We start from the raw sequence: 19,190 nt of genomic DNA on the forward strand, positions 1-19,190 counted from the left end.
TTTCAACATTAAGCATCTATGTTTACCGTTTACATATTTTATATTTATACGGGCTTTTATTTAGAAATGTATTCATACAGTATATGATTACCATTTATATTAGATTGCCAGAAATGTTGTGTAACAATTTGGAAATCAATCCCATCAAACCCAAATAGTAGAAAGAATGAGTAAAGAAGTGATTTTGCAAGAATAAAGAGTCTTTAGAATTTGTTGAGATTAAGTTGGAAAGTGAGAGGGCTAAACAACAGGAAAGTCGTGTTTTTAATTGTGAATTTCTATTTTTTCCCTGTAGATCCTCAGTGGTATCCAGCAAGACAATCTATAAGGCTTGATCCTAGTAAGTATTAAGAGTGTGCGTGTGTGTGTGTGTGTGTGTGTGTGTGAGTGAGAGAGAGAGAGAGAGATTAAACATTGCAGCTTTCTCTAAATCAAAGCAGTTCATTCAGATTACAATGTTAAAATCCTTTCAAAAATTAGTTCTTTGCTAACATATCTAAATCACTGCAGAAACATATTTAATTAGCATTTTAAATTCTGTAAAGTGAGATCTAGACTACTGTAGCCATGGATAGAACTGAGACTGTTTAAGAGGGAGAAAGACTCAAAATGAGAATTCTTTCCCCCTGGTTGATGTTCTTCTCTGAGGAGGCTACTCAGCAAAGATCCAAGGCCATCTTCTTGTGAAGATGGTCCAATTATTGAGACAGAGTTCTGATAGAAAATCTCATGTATAACACTTTTTGCTGTGATTTCTTTTTAACACCCTGGTTTCCCAAAGACTAGACTGTGAGCTCAGGTTTTGCATACAGAATGTTGCCAATATAGCTCAACGTAAGAGATTTCTGATAGCAAACCTGAGAAACATCAGCAAGGAATGAAGAAGGGGAGAACTGATTACCTGGGACCATAATCTGTTTCAGTTTTCTGTATACAGGTAGTCCTCGACTTATAATAGTTCATTTAGTGACTGTTTGAAGTTACAGTGGCACTGAAGCAAGTGATTTATGACTATTTATCACACGATCATTGCAGCATCCTCATGGTGAAGTGAATTTGTCTGAAATGGTATAAGGTTTCCTGCCTGAGCAGGGACTTGGACTAGAAGACCAAGACCCCAGCTCTATTATTATTATTGTTATTGAAACCGTTAGCAGACTGATGATTATATGATCAAATTCAGACGTTTGGCAACTGACTCATATTTATGAAGTTGCAGTGTCCCGGGGTCATGTGATCACTTTTTGTAAACTTTTGACTAGTGAAGTCTATGGGGAAGCCAGATTCACTTAACAACTGTGTTGCTAAATTAACAATTGCAGTGATTCAGTTAACAGCTATGGCGAGAAAGGTTGTAAAATGGGGCAAAACTCACTCAACAAGTATTTCACTTATCAACAGAAACTTTGGGCTCAATTGTGGTCGTAAGTTGAGGACTATCTGTATTGACAATGACATGTAGGTTTATTTGACATCTTTTCCCTTCCCATGTCTTCAGATGCTTCATTTCTTTTCCTTCAAATGTTCTTAAATGGAAAAAAAAAAAAGGTTCTGAGGCCAGTCAAGAGTCCTTGAGGTAAATAGGAAAGAAAAGCTGTAGAAAACGCAAGCTCAGATGAGGAATTGTGTATTTCCACTTCTCTTCTCACAATAAATATTACAACTTCTTCTCATCCTCTCAGAAGGAAAATCCCTGAAGAATGAGGAAATCCTGCAACTGCTGCCTTTTGGCACCACTGCTACTCTCTATTTTAAAGATTTAGGGCCGCAAATTGGATGGACCATGGTGAGACTCTAAGCTTTGATATGTTTTAATTAATTGCTGTTTTGCCTCAGTAATATTTTGCATTATGATGTTATTTAAGTTTTTCTGCAATGAAAAATGGGAGAGAACACCACCCCCCCGCTGGCCTTTTTGTTTTCTTTTCTAAACTCAAGAGTTGCTGGATGCAAAGAGGAAAATATAATTACCCAAAAAAACTTGGCAAGCAAGTCCATAGCAACGCAGTACTGGTTGCTTGGCAACTAGACAAAACCCAGCTTGTGTAATGTCTATATTAGGGGATGCAAGAAGAAAATAGGGAGAGAATGTAGCCCTCCAAAATTAGGGCAGGAAGGAAACAGCCATTTGATCCAATCATGTGGAATAGTGCCAACTTTGGTAGAACAGAATCCATTCTTCCAACTTTTCATCTTCGGCCTGTTTTTTGAGCTTCAGTCCCAGGAGAATCTGGCCAGGTAAAGTGCTTCTTTGCACAAAGATGCAGTGACATGCCTCTTTTGTGAATTGGCTTTTTGCCTGTCACATCTGCTAAAAGAACAGAACCAACATCTGATAGGGGAAAGGAGATTTTTAAAAAGAAAACACTCAAGTGAGAACTGTTAAGGTGAAGCCAGAATTTGTGGGCACAGCAGCTTGTGTTATAATCCAGACTCCCCCCTCCCTGTGTTTTATTTATTAGATTTTTACCCTGCCTTTATTACTTTATAAGTAACTCAACATACCTAATGCTCCTTCCTCCTCCTATTTGCCCCATATAACAACAGCCCTGTGAGGTGGGTTGAGGCTGAGAGTGATTGGCTCAAGGTCACCTAGCTGGCTTTCAAGCCTGAGGCAGAACTTGATCTCACAGTTTCCTGTTTTCTAGACCAGCATTGATACATTGCTGTCCAGTCTTTCCCAGCCTGGCAATTTTCAGACGTGTTACGCAGTCCAACATGTTGCCAAGTTGGCGGCTGCTTGCATATGTTGTGAGATAAAATGGGAAATTGATAGCAAAACAACAATTCGCTGTGTATCTGGAATCAGTGCACAAAATACAATTCGGTTGATTTAAACTGGTTTATTTTGAGTTATGCTGCTTACAATGATCAACTGCAAGAGGTATTTTAATAACCTATGTTATGCACTTGAGCCAATGCATCAGTCATTAACAGATAAATAGAAGGAACATTAATATTTCATTTGTTTATCCCACGTTTATTTCCCTTCTCCCATAGGAACTCATTTGAACTGATCAGGAGCCTCATTCTGAATTATGGGTTTAGTCTTCGGTCTTGACACTTACAGTAGAATCCAAACATCTAACCAGGCTGTGTTCCTTATTAAGCACTATTGTTTTCAATTGTGCTAAACAAGGCAAAAACCATCTCAGATTGCAAAATACCACTGCAGGGTTTATAACGTTTCAAAGCTAAAATATAAGCACCAACAATTCTTCGACTATGAAGACAGTTGTGTAAAATAGAAAAAAAGAAAACCTCAGGGGAAATAAGCAGAATACTTTCTAGAGCAGTGTTTCCTCAATCTTGGTGATTTTAAGATATATGGACTTCCGAACTCCCAGAATTTGACAGCCAGCAAGTTAAAATGTTGGTTGGCAGTGTTGGATATAGCAAGTGGTCATTCAGTATCCATTCTGATTGGGAGGACTGCATGCAATGTTTTTGTTGTTTCCATGCAACCAAAGATAATCTTCTAATAAGTGTCTCTCTCTTTTGCAGGTATTTTTGATAGAATATACGGGCCCATTGTTCATCTATTTTGTGTTTTATCTCCGCATGCCTTTTATCTATGGCCAGGATGACAGATTTACTTCAGGCCGACATCCAGTAGTTAAGTGAGTCTCACTTCTAAACTGGAGGCGTTTATTTTGGGGCATCACAGCTTTATTCCGAATGTCTTGCCCAATTTGTTTTTTTTAGTTTTCTGAAACGCTTTTATCTTGCTGTTTCTAGCTTGGCATGTATCTGCCATTCTTTCCACTACATCAAAAGGTTGATTGAAACAATATTTGTTCATCGGTTCTCCCATGGGACTATGCCACTGAGGAATATTGTTAAGGTAAATTGTCACAAAATCTACTTGCAGCCCTTGAATGCGACCTAATCTGGCCACTCCCTATAGGAGCCCAGTTTGTGATACAACTTTGGGCCATAATGATGCTCTTCAAAATGAGGAACTGTTCTCTATTAGCATGAACATCTGCTACTGAAATCTGCCATTCTAAATGATTGCTGCAAAACATGGGACTGCAATATCTAATCTTTTTTCTTCTAGCCAAGTGGGAAGATGCTCCTTGAGAGTGGCTTTCCTCCTAGGTCATTGATGGCGAACCTTTTAGAGACCAAGTACTCAAACCACAACCCAAAACCCACTTATTTATCGCAAAGTTCCAGAGCTGCATCAGCATTGTGGTGCCCTCGGGGGGGGGGGGCTGGGGGCGAGGCCCATTGGGTGGGCATGGCTGCAGTTGGCATGGCAGACTGGGTGGGCGTGGCTGGGGTAGGCATGGCCACCTCAATGTTGCTCATGGGGGCGACACCTGCGGGGGCCGGACAGGGTTGGGGGAGATCCAAGGGATCTCTGGCGGGTGGGGCGGTGGGCAGGAGGCCCCAGCATAGATGGGGGAGGTACACAATCCTAGCTGGGACTGGGGGACCATGGCGCTGATGGGAATCCGGCTTTCCCTGCTCAGGGTGGCCTTTGGCTTGCTGGGTGTGGGCGTGCTCTACCACCTCTACTTGAGCTTGCTAGCTGGCTGCTTCGCCTCCTTTGTGCTGGTGGGGCTGCCACTCCGGGCGGCGGTGGCGACCTAATGGACCTGCGCAAGCCGCTAGCAGCGGCAGCGCATGTGCCCACAGAGAGGGCTCTGAGTGCCGCCTCTGGCACGCGTGCCATAGGTTCGCCACCACTGTCCTAGGTCCTAGGACATGCTCTCCTGATTAAGACTATGGAGTCAGTGGGTTTATTAGAATTATAGGGGCTGTACTTGACATTGGCCTGCAGCTAACTTGACAATAGCAAGATATATTTTACAGATTTTTTTTTAATGTAGTCCTACAGTAGACTACAGCTCCATCTGCAAAACCGAAGAGAATTTCTGCTTCATTAAAGTGTTGCAAACTTACAACTATCCTTTTGTAGGAAAATTTAGAACTTGGGGCTATTTGCAAAATGTAACTTGATGCGCCTTTTTCTGGGACTGAACCATTCCAAATGCTTGTGGGGATTGATCTGAATCCTTTGCCATGTTAAAAATTCTTGAAGGAGGAAATAAAGTAGTAGATGGAAAATGAGGCTAAAATCCTTCTCTGTGGCGCTCTCTCTCTCTCTCTCTCTGTGTGTGTGTGTGTGTGTGTGTCTGTGTGTGTCTCTGTGTGTGTTATTTTAAGGAGCAGAATGATAAATCACATGATCTGTCTCAGTTCTGAGTTACCTGAGCCAAAATAGGTATTTCTGAACTTATAATTTGATCCTTAAATTAAGGGCGCTTCTAGAGGTATTGAATGATTTAAGAACAATGTAGCTGATAAATAGTTATTTTTTATAATGGTGGAATGTGATTTTTGTATTATTTTGTTTTTGCATTTTACATTTTATATGTAGAACATTAATTAGATCTGTATCTCTTATTTCCTTCTGGGATTCAGGAGAGAATACAGAATAGACCTGTAATTATTCTCATAACATCACATTGAGGATTGACTCAAATCTGGGTTTTGTTCCAAAATCTTAAGCCACTCTACCACACTGATATAAACATTGCATTTTAAGAAAGTATAATAGAGTACTTACGATTATTGTCATCCATGTGGATTTTGGGCTTCTCTTATTTTTGTTTTTCTATCTTTTGCTTTGGTGGGAGGTGCACAGAAAATAATAGCGTAGTGACTGTCTCTCATATATAAAATATATCCAGATCACATTGTAAATAGTTGCAAATTTTCATTTAGTTTTGTATATAGAATTCTTGGGATGGGGATACAGTTCCAGATTAAAAATCTATGACCCTAGCAAAGATCTAATCATTTTTTAGGGCTTTAAGTGCTCTTAGCAGGCAGTTGTTCTCATTAAGATTTTTATTTCATGATGCTGCATCTGAAGAATAAACTATTCCATGGCAGCTGCCCAGTTCTTTCATTACTTCTTTCAATCTCAGCTGAAACAAAGACCACTTAATTATAGAAGCTGTTACTATTTGACCTGGATTGTGTTCCTGAGATAAAATGTGCTTTGCTTGAATCTGGTCGCTTGCATTAATTAGAGCATTTGCTGCTGTGTTTTGTTCAATGCAGAGACAGTTTTTAACACACGTTTCTCTGCCATTGGAAAACATCGGGATGAATGAGGACAAACGTAGCTATTCTCCAGGGATGGCCTTCTTCTGACGGTTCAGATTATTGTCTCGGAGCACATATGCAAGAAAATGCCCTTTTAATTTCTGCCCAATTAACACTGTTAAAGAAATTCTGAACTCTGTGTATGTGTGTGTGTGGTCTGTAATTATGCCGTATTTACAGGCAACATTCTTTGCAGGACCACCTTTTCCCAGATCCTTCTATCGTAGCCCATTAGAGCCAGCAGGAGAGGCATAGCTGTGGGTCCTATCAGTCATGTCAGCTTGTGAGCTTGTGAGACCCAGGCTTGTTTTTTATTGCCCTTTGGAACACCATTTCCCCATAAGATTAGGTTGGCCCTGAACCTTCAGTCTTTTTGAAAAGCTTTCAAGACATGGATCTGTTCCAAAACATGGATTGTTAGAGCCCGTAAGGTAATGGTTATCTGCCTAGATTGGTTTAGCTTCTTAGCTGTTGTCTGCTTTATATTGCATTGTTTGTATTCTTTAAATGCTCTACTGCAAAGTCACTATTGTATATACATCGAAGAAAATAAATAAGTAAGGACCTTTATTTTTTTTATAAACAACTCAAGGCAGCTAACATATCCAAGCAAGTACGTTAAGGATGCATTTGGCTACAGTTCCATTCAGCTCCAATCAACAAGCAAATTGTCTGCTGGCTCAGGATGTGAGGTCTGTAATCAAACTTCTGGATCAGCATTTCTCAACCCTGCTGGCTGGGGTATTCTGGGAGTTGAAGTCCACCCATCTTAAAGTTGTCTGGGTTGAGAAACCCTTATCTAGACAACAGTTTGGGGAAGACTGAAACAACAATAAGAAGACAGATGGAATGATTTAAGATAAGGATGGTTTGAAAGCACTGTCACTACATGTGATGGAAGAAAGTATTTTCTGTTACTGAATAGAGCAGAATCAGGAATTGCTGTCATACAAAGTTAGTGCAGTTGAACTTAAAAGTGGGAAAATGGCTGTGTATGGCATTGGTTGGTTAAAAGTGTTGTTATAAATATGCTATACCCATTTTCAACTTCTGATATGAAGAGGTGAGGAAAATAAACCAGTTTCTTTCTAAAATGTGAAGAGGCAAAAATCTTTCAGATATAATCATTTTCACAGTAAATTCCACATTTTGATTGACTGTAGGATTTGCCAAATAGCTTCTTAATAGGGTTTTTATTATGTTAGAAATCAGCAGTTTTGAGCCAGTGGGGCTCAAAACGAAAGCTAAAAGAGAGACTGTGTTTGTGGTGTACAAAGTTAATACACACTTTGGTTTCCCACTTTTTCATTTTCCAATGGCTCCTTCTTTCTTTATTCACTGCAGGAGGGAAGATTTCCCGCAAATATAACTTTTTTTTCTAGATTGTGTACCAGGTTTATTTTCCTTTGAGATCACTGAGGTTCTCTAGTTGGTTGTATAAAAGACTACATGTGCTAGATGAACTGTACTATAAGAGGCAGTCATTTTAGATTTTAGATTTTTGTTTTATTGGAAGAAGAGGCAGTGTTATAAAAATGGGATATGAGGTCACTAAGTTGTTTTGGCTTGCGTAGGATTATGTGTTGGCAGCTTTTAATCAGCTGCACTCTAACATATTCATTTCTCGGCACAATTATGATGCTGAGCTTTTAAGCTCTTTACAGTTGGAGTATTGGTATTTAGATTGCCTTATTGGTATTTAAATTATCTGCTCTTCATTTCACTCATGCATTCCACTTTCAAGGCCCTGTCTTGTGGCCCCTGAACTATTGAACTTAAATTCTTTCCCAGCTGCTTCTCAAAGAGGTAGATGGAGCAGAGGACCTTCCCTCAGCTACATCTCTAGATACCAAGAAAATTTAGAACAACTCAGAATTTGATTTAAGCTTATCCTGTTTCACAGAAGGATTTTGTTTGTTAACATAAACTCACAGATCCCTTTATACGCCGCTAGTTAAATTGCTATCAAATCTGTACTACAAAAGTAAACACTCTCAAACAAGTTTTAGCTTTCATCCAGCCATAGATGTCCATAGCGCCTATTGCTATGTTTTAAATAAAAAGGACAAAATTTGTGTTCCATCATAAGCTCTTCTTCTGGACATTTATGTGATGTCACTATATATATATATATATATATATATATATATATATATATATATATATATATATATAGTGACATACATACATACATACATACATACATACATACATACATACATACATACATACACAAAAGGGATGGGGCTTACAATCCAATGCTGTTTTTATAACCCTGTTGTCTTAGTGCAGGGTTCTTCAAACTTGGCCCTTTTATGACTTGTGGACTTCAATTCCCAGAATTCCTCAGCCAGGCATGCTGGCTGAGGAATTCTGGGAGCTGAAGTCCACAAGTCATAAAAGGGCCAGGTTTGAACCCTGTCTTAGTAAAATGTTAATACTAGAAGTTCTTGATGCCTGAATTTATCAGTGCAGCTGTTATGTATAAATAACATTAGGACAGGTTATTTTTGTCTGAAATAGATTGTAAGAAATAGTATTAATTTGCTTGTGGAATTTAAAGTCTATAATTACGCTGAATAAAATTGCCCTACTTGCCATCATAGATTTGAGAAGTTTGTGCCTCTAAAATATTCTGTATTAAAAAATTATCAAACGGGGGGGGTCATATTTAGTGAGCTCACTGCCAGAATATCTATAAATACTGTATGTATATCACAGCAAGATCTATATTTTTTTAAAATGCTACTATGAATGTGAGATAAGTGTTTTTAAACATTTAAATAGCATTTACTGTTTAAAAATATCTTTTGTATGTAGTCATATAAACTAATTTTTGGTAGCATTAATACTGTAAATTGTTAGGAAATAATAAACTGACATTTTTGTAGACTAAAAATCATAGGGAAAGCATAATTTGTTTCTTTGCACTTCATTTACAGATATTTATTTCTTTGGTTCTGAGGAACAAAATAATGAGAAAGTTCTGTATCATATTTGAATCACTTAACTGGAAAAAAAAGTCAAGTTGGGGATACTGCTATAATGGAGGAAATAATTTCTCTGCATTTTGTTAATATAACTTGAGAACTAATTCTTCTTTGAATATGTAATTCCTGCTCACATTCTGCTTATATACATTAGGATTAGATAAAGAATTTGAACTGAGAACATTGTGCCCACATGGGTGCACACATTGTATATTTTCTGTAAATCTCTTTAATGTAAAACATTAACAAAAATATAAATGACTTGTTTTACAGAATTGTTTCTATTACTGGGGATTTGCTGCCTGGCTTGCTTTTTATATCAATCACCCTCTTTACACACCACCATGTAAGTAGCAAAAAAAGTAAAAATAATTTGAATGTTTCATTCAGCTGAAACTTCATAAATATTCTCTTCTGCAGATTATGGACAAAAACAAGTCAATTTTGCTCTGATCATGTTCCTGGTAAGTGTATTGCAAATTAAAAATAATATAGTAAGAAACATTTGTAATTGTTATTGTCACATTGAGAAAATATGATCCTGCCATAAAATTGGCATATATGATGAATCCAAAATCTTGCCAGTAACAGACCAGTAGTGAGCCAGTTTGGTATAGGGATAAAGACACCAGGCTATAATCCAGAAGACTGTGAGTTCTAGTCCTGCCTTAGGCCCAAAACCAGTTTGGTGACCATGGGCCATTCACTCTCTCTCAGCCCTAGGAAGAAGATAAGGCCACTTCCAAATCTTGCCTAGAAAACTGCAATTTTCACCAGCACTCAACACTCTCTCAGAATCATCCAACAACAAAATAGCAGACCAAGAATTGAAGGCCAAAGACATTCTCATTACTCTGTTTTTTTTCTTCTTCAATTTCATTCCCATTGCAGCTAATGACAGAAAGTATATTTAAGGCAGTTTTAAAGCAGATGCACATTTCCTGCATATTAGATGTCATGGAGATAAGACACTCTCTAGCTGCTATTGCTTTTTGGTGCTTTCCAACATTTTTTCCCCCAAAAGGTGGTTAAAGGCATTAGGAGAGAAAATGGAAGTAGTAGTTTATTTATTTTTAGAATTTATATCTATTTATCTGCATTCTCTTCATATTTTTACATTTTGCAATAGTTAAAGGAACAGATATTTGAAGTTTGTCTCTGTACATCACATATGAGATTGAGTGCCATCCTGGAAAATATGTTGCAATCTTCAAATCAATTAAGAGAGTGTATTGTGAGTCAATATGTTTGGAATTAGAAGCTTGTCTTGATAGAGGGCCAGTAGAGAGAAAAAGGGTGGAAAGAGAGGGGCAAGGTAAAATAGATGGAAATAAAAGAAGAACATTCTTAATAAAACATGTTATTCACCACTATTGCAAACATGGTAGTATTTTTTTTTAATTGAAAATTTTTAAATTTTTACAAAAACAAATCCCCTTCCCGTACCCCCTCCAACCCTACCTCACCCCCCTCCTCCCCAACCTCCCAAGCCCTCCCCTGAACTTCCCAGAGCTAAGTACAGGCTTAATTAAGAAAAAAACTTAAAACACTTTTAAAACCTAAACAAATTTAAATACAATCATCATTCTATATAAACTCCCTCCAAAAACGCAAATTTAAACATTACTTTCTTTGAATATCTATGCCTATAATATAAAATCTAATTTCTCCCTCTTTCTTTATCCTAATACAAAAAAATAAACATATAAACCTTTGTTATACCATTAAAACTAAATACTCTTAGAAAACTTAAAATAAATACATATTTCCTTCAATCTTCATAATCTTCTCACCTATCCAAAAAAAAAAAAAAAAACTTAAAAATCCTAAACAAATCTAAGCAAATTATTTTCTCTTAAAAATATTAATAATAATATTTAAAAACTTAAAACACTTTTAAATCCTAAACAAGTCTAAATACAATCATCATTCTATATAGACTTCCTCCAAAAACACAGATTTAAACATTACTTTCTTTCCTAAACAAATCTAGACATTTAATTAAACAAATTATTTTCTCTTAGAAATATTAATAATAATATTTAAAAACCAAATTTAAGCATTACTTGAAACTTAAACAAGTTATACTCCCTTCGAAACACAAATTTATTAGAATCCCCTCACTGAAATAAACAAATTATAATCCCTTCAAAACACAAGTTTAAACAATATTATCATTAAAGGTTTAAAACTTAAAGCTGAAATATATTATTATCCCAAAACACATGTTTAGACATTACATAAGACATTTTCCAAAAACGATATAAGTTTTACTTCTCCGACAATCTCAATAGTAAACTTCTTGTCTAAAGTTCTCATTCAATGTCCATAATTTTCCAATAACCAGTTACATCCACTATAAACACAAACTTCTTATCTAAAATTTTCATTCAATATCCATAATCTTCTGTCTGATAGCCAGTTGCATCTACTATAAGCACAATCCATATCAGTCTCTCTTGCCCGCAAGCATCGAAAAGAATGCGTGGAATTCTGCCCTTGAAGATCGCTCCAAAGAGTTTGTAAGTCCTGGTTGACCCCCAAGCTCAGGAATCAGTACCTGTGAAACTTCCTCAACCTCCTTCTTCTGTTGGTCTTTCTCTTTACATTTATATGTTACTTTTTCTTTACATTTATATGTTGCACAAGTCTCAAGGACCGATACCTGTAAAACTTCCTCAGTGAGTTCCTCCTTGTGTTGATCTTCACAATTATAAGTTGTACAAGTTATCCTCTGCCCGTTCCTCTCTTGTCGATGCCCCTCAAGCTGAAATTTCCCAATTTCCATTTCTGAAGATTGCTCCAAAGACTTTGTAGGTCTAACTTCCGAAGCCAATACAGGTAAGGATTCCTTAAATTCCTCCTTGTATTGATCTTTACAATTGTAAGTTATACAAGTTATCCTCTGCCCGTTCCTCTCTTGTTGATACCCCTCAAACTGAGATTTCCCAATTTCCATTTCAGGCAGCAATTCCACCCTTGAAGATTGCTCCAAAGACTTTGTAGGTCCAACATCTCCCAGAGATTCAGAGACCACTGAATATGAAACTTCCTTAACCTTCTTCTGTTGCTGCTTTTCTTTGGAATTATGTGCTACACAAGTTGTCTTCTGCTCCTCAATCTGGACTTGTTGAGACCTAATAGATGGCGATGCACATACCCCCAGGACCGAAGTATAAAAATCTTTTGCTTGAGAAACAGTATTAAGTCTATGACATGTCCCCAGGTAGTTCACCACCATTCCAGTCGGAACATCCCATCTGAATAGAATTTTTCTCTTTTTAAGTTCATTTGCTAGAAAAGCAAACTCCTTTCTTCTTCTTAAAATTTTAGATGGGATCTCCTTAAAAATTATGACATCTTGTGAAGCAATTTGAAATCTCTTCTTATAATAGGCTTGCACAATTTCATTGCGTAAAGATCTTTTACCAAAGTAAATTACCACATCTCTTGGCAGATTCTTCTGTGCTGCCACCACAGAGTTAACCCTAAATAATTTTTCAATTTCACTAAGTATTCCCTCTTTTTCTTTATTCAAAATCAATGCAAAGTCCTTTGCAACCATCTCTTTCAAATCTCCTTGCAAAGACTCTTCCAGGCCTCTGATTCTTAAGGCATATTCCATTTGTCCATATTGAAGCATAAGAATCTCATTTTCCATTTCTTTTTCCATACTTTCAATTTTCCCCTCCATTATGTCCACTTTTTCAGCTACCTCTTCCACATGGGAGTTCACCTTTTCAAGAACAGAAGCAACTCCTTCTAAAGCCAAAACAAAATCTTGTCTCAAGATCTTATTATTTTCCTCTAAAATCTTTTTCATTTCTGCCCTAATTTGAATTATAACATCTCCCATCATGTTTTGCAAATCCTTCATAGTTATTAGCTGACCCCCAGAAGAGGGTGAAACTGTTGATTTAGAAGCTGTAGAAATCCCTGGACGCTTTGGAGCCATCTTAAAGAAAAACCTTTAACCCTTCTTAAAAAATTATAAAAATTCCTTCAAAAATCATAACTCCCTCCAAAGAAGGTCATTATAATAAAAAGAAAAAAGGGGGAAAAAAAAGGAAGAGAAAAAGAATTAAAAAAAAGCTTTACTCCTTCTTAAAAATTGCAGGAAATTAAACAGAAAAAAGTCCTTCAAAAAAGGGTCATTACCATAAGAAGAAGGGAGAAGAAAAAAAAAAATTAATTAAATAGAAAAAGTCCGTTCCAAAAAAAATACTTAGAGATACCAAAAACAACCATTCCAATCATAAGAAAATAAAAAGGGAAAGAGAAAGGAAAGAAAGAGAAACACCAAAAAGCCTGCCGGTCAGCATTCTAACTTCAGAAAAAAAAACACCGAGAGATTTGCCGATCGCCATTTTACTTTCCCTTTCAACAAAGAAAAAAAAATAAAAAGAGAGAATAAAAATAGAAGCAAGTCTTAAAACTTAAAATCCAAATAAATCAAAGAAAGGAAAAACTAAATCCTCTACTCAGCTCTGTCCGTTTATAAAAAAACTCACCAGTTCTCTTTAAGCACGGAGGTGTTTGCAGCGGCTTGTTTTGTCCCTGAGGACAAAAACAGCTGGGAAGCGGAGACAAGTCTGAACTCCGTGGGAGCACTCCTTTCACCCCCCCCAAAAAAACTTGGGGGGTGCAAAAGAGGCTCTACCACTATTCAGACACTCTCTACCCCCCCCTTTGCCCGGGAGGGGGATTTTGAACCGCTGAACAGCTGGTGTCTGCTGTTCATAGCGGTTCTTACACTTACCCAGGAGAGACGGCTACAAAGTAGCCGCCATCGCGCGCGCAAAATCCACCGGAAGTCCAAACATGGTAGTATTTTTAAAGTGAATGCTTTACAAAGAGGTTACTGTAATGTAGTTACAGGACTGGGGAAGTTTTTCCATTTGACCAAGGAGCTTGTTGGTTGGTTTTCAGTCACTCACATTTTCTCAGCCAAACAACATTATTGTGCGAAAAAAATTAAGGTATACCACTTTCTGTGTTTCAAGGGACTCGCCTCCAAACAATTCCTTGTGTATATGACATCTTCAGAGTTTGTGTGGAGCTTGTCTTCTTGTTTTAAACAGGAGAGATGCATGTGTCACACAATCTTCTGCATATTAGGATATATTACTTCTAGCAATTCTCTGGATGTTTATATATTACTAGTAACTTGCTGAACTAATTTACACTAATTGATATGTAATTGGTATGTAGGTTGGCAGAAACTAGAAACTCAGAACCCAGTATACGGTTTTAGCAAGGCCATTTCATCCCAGTCCTTTGGTTTACAAGAAAATTATCATGGTCAGATAGACCTTTTAGCATGGTATTTATTTAGTTCTATTTTTAACTCAGCTCCTATCAAAAGTGATCCCTATTTGCTCTCCTGGCTTTTTCTCCTGCACTGGGCCTATTTTGTGATGTGCATATTTTTATCATTATCCTCAATTATGTATTATGTCTTTGATTTTGTTGGGCTATTGTGTACTGTATTTATAATTTTGTAAGGCTCTAATTTATAATTTATAAGATTACCTTTCTCATATATTGTGAGAAGGGCAGCCTTATAAATCTTTTGAATTAAGAAAATAAATATGCATTAAAATTGTTAGCATGATAACAAGCTTAAAGCGAAAAACTGAATAGTTTCTTTCCATATTGTAGTTACACAATACAAAACAGTATAGATTATGGAAGTGTGGCTAGTAACTTGACTATTTTCAAACATTATTGGCAATTACCCTGCCCTTTTAGAAAGTTCCAAGGAAGAAACTTTACTTAAAATTAGTTAAATACATATGGTATTCTACGCAAGTTTTAACAGTTTCCAAATAAGGACAATAAAGGGTCATCTGCAAGAATATTTTGCTTCAGTGTTAATCAACAATGTATTGTTCTTGATTTTTTAAAGCGATGAAGGATTTTATTTTTATGCAGGAACATAAAAGCTGCAATGTGTTTCTAGAGGAGGGGTGTCAAACTGCCAGTCCGCTGGCCGGACACGTCATCCGGAAGCCGCGCCCACCCATTGCCGGCAATGGCAAAACTGTCCTGATATGTTGCGCGACGTCACGTGACGTCGCAAGTTTGACATGTCTGTTCTAGAGGAATCACCTGGGTGCATCCTATGGGAACGCACAATTCCAGTGTCCAATTGTCAGGTGGAGCTGTTGAGATACAGCATCGAGGTTGACAGAGCTAGGAAAATAACTCTTTTTCAGATTTTTGAATAGCTATCTGAGCTGAATCCCCAGAGCCCTGGATAATTTACATGTTCTCAGATGAATCTGCCTTTACATAGATAAATCAAATCTGAACTTTTTGTCTTGGCAGTTTGGGAAATGACCTAGTACAGACATGTCAAACTCATGACATCACATGACATTGCGCAACGTATCAGCTTTTTCGCCATTGCCGGCAATGGGGTGGATGTGGTTTCCTGGTGACACGTCCGGCCCATGGGCCGGCAGTTTGACACCCCTGACCTAGTAAAAGGGCTGTCACCTAAACCAAATGTTTGTAATAATTTGTAACAACTGAAGCTTTACAGATAATCCTCAACTTATGATCATTCAAAGTTACAACAGTGTTGGAAAAAAATGACTTAGGATTGACCCTTGCCCTTAAAATTGCTGCAGTGTCCCCCGTGGTCACATATTCAAAATTCAGGAACCTGGCAATTGGCATTCATTTACGACAGCTACGACGTCCCAACCTCCTGTGATAGTTTTAACCTTCCCATAGAGCTTCTGATCAGCAAAGTCAGTGAGAACAGCTGTATTTAGTTAATGATCTTGTGATTCATTGAATGATGATAGCAAAACGATTGTAAAATCAGGCATAACTCACTTTGTGACCACGTGCCTTATTGATAGAGGTTCCAGCCCCAATTGTGTTGCTAAGTCGAGGACTACCTGTATTTGAAGATTTGCCAAAAAAGCTGTAACCATGCAGTCCAGAGGTACAATGATGTTGTAAACAGAAATTAGATTTTGCTTTCAAAACAGGACAAAACAGATGAGATTTTAAGGCAGGGGTCTTCAAACTTAGCCCTTTTATGACTTGTGGACTTCAACTCCCAGAATTCTTCAGCCAGGCATGCTGGCTGAGGAATTCTGGGAGTTGAAATCCACAAGTCATAAAAGGGCCAAGTTTGAAAACCCCCGTTTTAAGGAATTCTTCCCTAATTGGTTTCTTCCAGATGTGTTGGGACTCTCTGTGAATTCACACTCCGTAGGGGAGCCCAATCTATCTGAAGTGCACCAAATGGGTCTGTATGAGAACTAGCTCTGTTGAATTAGGAAAAAATAGACCCCTCTTCTCTATTTGAACTGCCTTGTCTTCCATTGTTTCTATTTTCATCCACTTTCTCATTCTCTCTCATTGCAGACATGTGAAGCCGGAAACTTTTCTATCCATGTTACACTTAGTAATCTGAGAAGAGATGGAAAAAGCTGAGTGTTTTGCTTCTATTTCAGTATTGCTGCGGTTACTGTTGACTTAATATTTGTATATGAATAAATGTATAGGTGAATAAGAGGAGTCTCACAAAGGGCCTCGTCAATGAATCTGGCTGATCTCAACAGCCTGCTATACAAGATAAATATGGCCTGTAAAAAAATGTTATAGCATGGAACATTTCTGCTTTGCTTTTTAGTGTCCTCCAGGATTTTGTGGTCTGTATCTCTCTCTATCCCATCCCCATTTCCCCCCAAGATTCAGCATCCTTTGTCCAATGAGCATGCTTACTTGTTATAAGCTCTTTTTTCCAAGGTCATCTCTGCCTTTTTTTTTCTTTCTGATTGAGCTATCTTTGATCAATGTACCATCATTACTGGTAGTCCTCGGCTTACAACAGTTCATTTAGTGACCGTTCAAAGTTACAGCAACACCAAAAAAAGTGACCATTTTTCCCATGTGCGACCGTTGCAGCATCTCCATGGTCATGTGATCAGAAATCAGATGCTTGGCAACTGGTTCATATTTATGACTGTTGTAGCATTCTAGGGTCATGTCATCAACTGTTGCGACCTTCTGACAGGCAAAGTCAATGGGCAAGACAGATTCACTTAACAACCAGGTTACTAACTTAACTGCAATGATTCACTTAACAACTCTGGCAAGAAAAGTCGTAAAATGGGGCAAAACTCACAACAAATGTCTCACTTAGCAACATAGATTTGGGGCTCAGTCATGGTCATAAGTTGAGGACTACTTGTATTGTTGGGCAGCTATGAGATTCTCAGCCCTTAGAAACATAGGCATTTCTTTGAATCTGCTTTCCCTTCTTTAGCTGTTTATCTACAAAGGTTGGCAGTGGTGGGACTGCTGATAGATTCATTAATTGTACATTAATACTGTAAAATGCTTGTGAGCATTGAAGTATCTCTGGTAAGGTACCACAGTGAAAAAAAGCAGGTGAACTGTAAAATGATATGAGAATAATAATTACTTCCACATTATTGATGCTACTTTCCCAGCTTTGTGCTAAAAGAAATATTGGATGTATTTAAAAAAAAAAAACCTAAAGTAGAGCAGGTAGTTTTAAATTTTTTGGATCTTTCAATTGATAGGATCCAAGACCTGTAAGATCCCTTATCCAACGAAGAATCCTTTCACGTGGCTATTTTATTTTGTGTCATGCCCTAATTATACCTATGAGGTAAGCATTTTTTAATCATCAGACAATATTGCAATAATTTGGTTGTGCTTGTTATATATATGCTTAACATTGCCATAGGCTCACTTATTAACACTTGAAAGCTTGAATTGCACCCTTAAATATATCCCCTATATACTGTATGATAAACCACAGAATTCTGTACTTTGCAGAACAGGCTCAACATTCTACTTGAGAAGGAAAACTAAGGGGAAAAAAATAATGCAGAAACATAGCCAGCATAAGCAATAAGTGAAATTGCTGCAAAGTACTTCTTGCAGATGAGGGATTACCTCAGATTTGCTGCAGTTTCAAGGACACTGGGAAAAATGAATGTTTTTTTAAAGAACTGCAAATGGAAAGAACAACTATAAATTAGTAATAAATTAGAAATATATGAAAGTGGGAAGACTTGTGGAAAACAGATCATGCAGAAGCAGTTTAGACAGGTAGTTTTCTAATTTATTTTACGTGGGTCATTTGAATATTGAAATACATCAAGCTATTTTAGTTTCACACTCTTTTTTTCTATAAAACTGTGAAGAAGAGGGGGTAAATTTTGACATACTAGGATATCTCTAGGTGATTTTGCAAGGCTTTCCCATTCCTAGTACTATAATATAACAAAAATAACCAGAAATTCTCCACTTTGCTATAGATTATATATCTAAAAAGAATATTGAGCATAATGATCAGAAGTGAATTTTTATGTTGAATATATGGGGAGAAGAGTGGGAATTACTAATTTTTTAAATAAATCATCAAAAATATTTTAAATTTGCTTCCAGGAAGGAGAATCCTAGCAATATGACTAAAAGCATTCTGTACTTATTCTGTTTCTGTTCCTTAATAAACATGGGAAATTGAAGCAAAAAAGAGTATTACAGGCAGGTAGTTGATATATAGTATTAACGTTAGACCCACCCCATGAAATTATATGATTGTGAGGCATGCCAATTGTGAAAATAAAAATCTCAAAGCACTCTTTATGTCTTTTTATCATCATCTTCAATTAGTAGATATCAGTGTTTTTTTTTAAAGGCCCTACACATCAGTTCTCTAGCTACTAATATTTAAGAACTGTATACCTTCTTTACTTTATCTTAATTATCTTAGGCAGGAAATGTTTTCACACTCCTATTTGGAAGATCTTAAACTAGAACTTCATATATGTAGCAACGCATTTCCAAAATATTGGTTGTGTCTTTAATTATTTGCATGTTTATGTTTTATTGCTTTTGTTTTACAAACTTAAAATAGTTATGTTTGATTATTTTATTATAAAGGGACTAGTTGCATTTAGCAATTTTAATCATGTGAAATAGTTCTAAATTTTCTTGGCCATTACAGCTGGGAACATGGATTGGTTTTACTATCATGACTCAGTGCGTTTCAGGTGAATAGCATTCTTGGTTTTAAAA

General features: G+C 37.0%; 1 protein-coding gene across 4 annotated transcripts in view; it reads left to right on the plus strand.

Moving 5' to 3' along the window:
• Window positions 1-19,190, plus strand: part of LOC120306469 (very-long-chain enoyl-CoA reductase-like) — a 38,285-nt gene that overhangs the window by 16,327 nt on the left and 2,768 nt on the right. For 2 of the 4 annotated variants that reach the window (XM_039339760.1, XM_039339762.1), the window contains 9 exons: window positions 296-340; window positions 1,683-1,786; window positions 3,505-3,620; window positions 3,739-3,844; window positions 9,387-9,459; window positions 9,534-9,577; window positions 16,500-16,563; window positions 17,684-17,772; window positions 19,120-19,165. In XM_039339760.1, the coding sequence (XP_039195694.1) occupies window positions 296-340; window positions 1,683-1,786; window positions 3,505-3,620; window positions 3,739-3,844; window positions 9,387-9,459; window positions 9,534-9,577; window positions 16,500-16,563; window positions 17,684-17,772; window positions 19,120-19,165 (687 nt within the window). Of the gene's footprint in view, window positions 1-295; window positions 341-1,682; window positions 1,787-3,504; window positions 3,621-3,738; window positions 3,845-6,715; window positions 6,816-9,386; window positions 9,460-9,533; window positions 9,578-16,499; window positions 16,564-17,683; window positions 17,773-19,119; window positions 19,166-19,190 lie in introns of all 4 variants that reach the window. The other 2 variants (XM_039339761.1, XM_039339763.1) reach the window with 2 other exon arrangements.

Source organism: Crotalus tigris, unplaced genomic scaffold, assembly GCF_016545835.1.
Source record: "Crotalus tigris isolate CLP2741 ecotype Arizona unplaced genomic scaffold, ASM1654583v1 scf7180000017739.2905288, whole genome shotgun sequence".
NCBI lineage: Eukaryota > Metazoa > Chordata > Lepidosauria > Squamata > Viperidae > Crotalus > Crotalus tigris.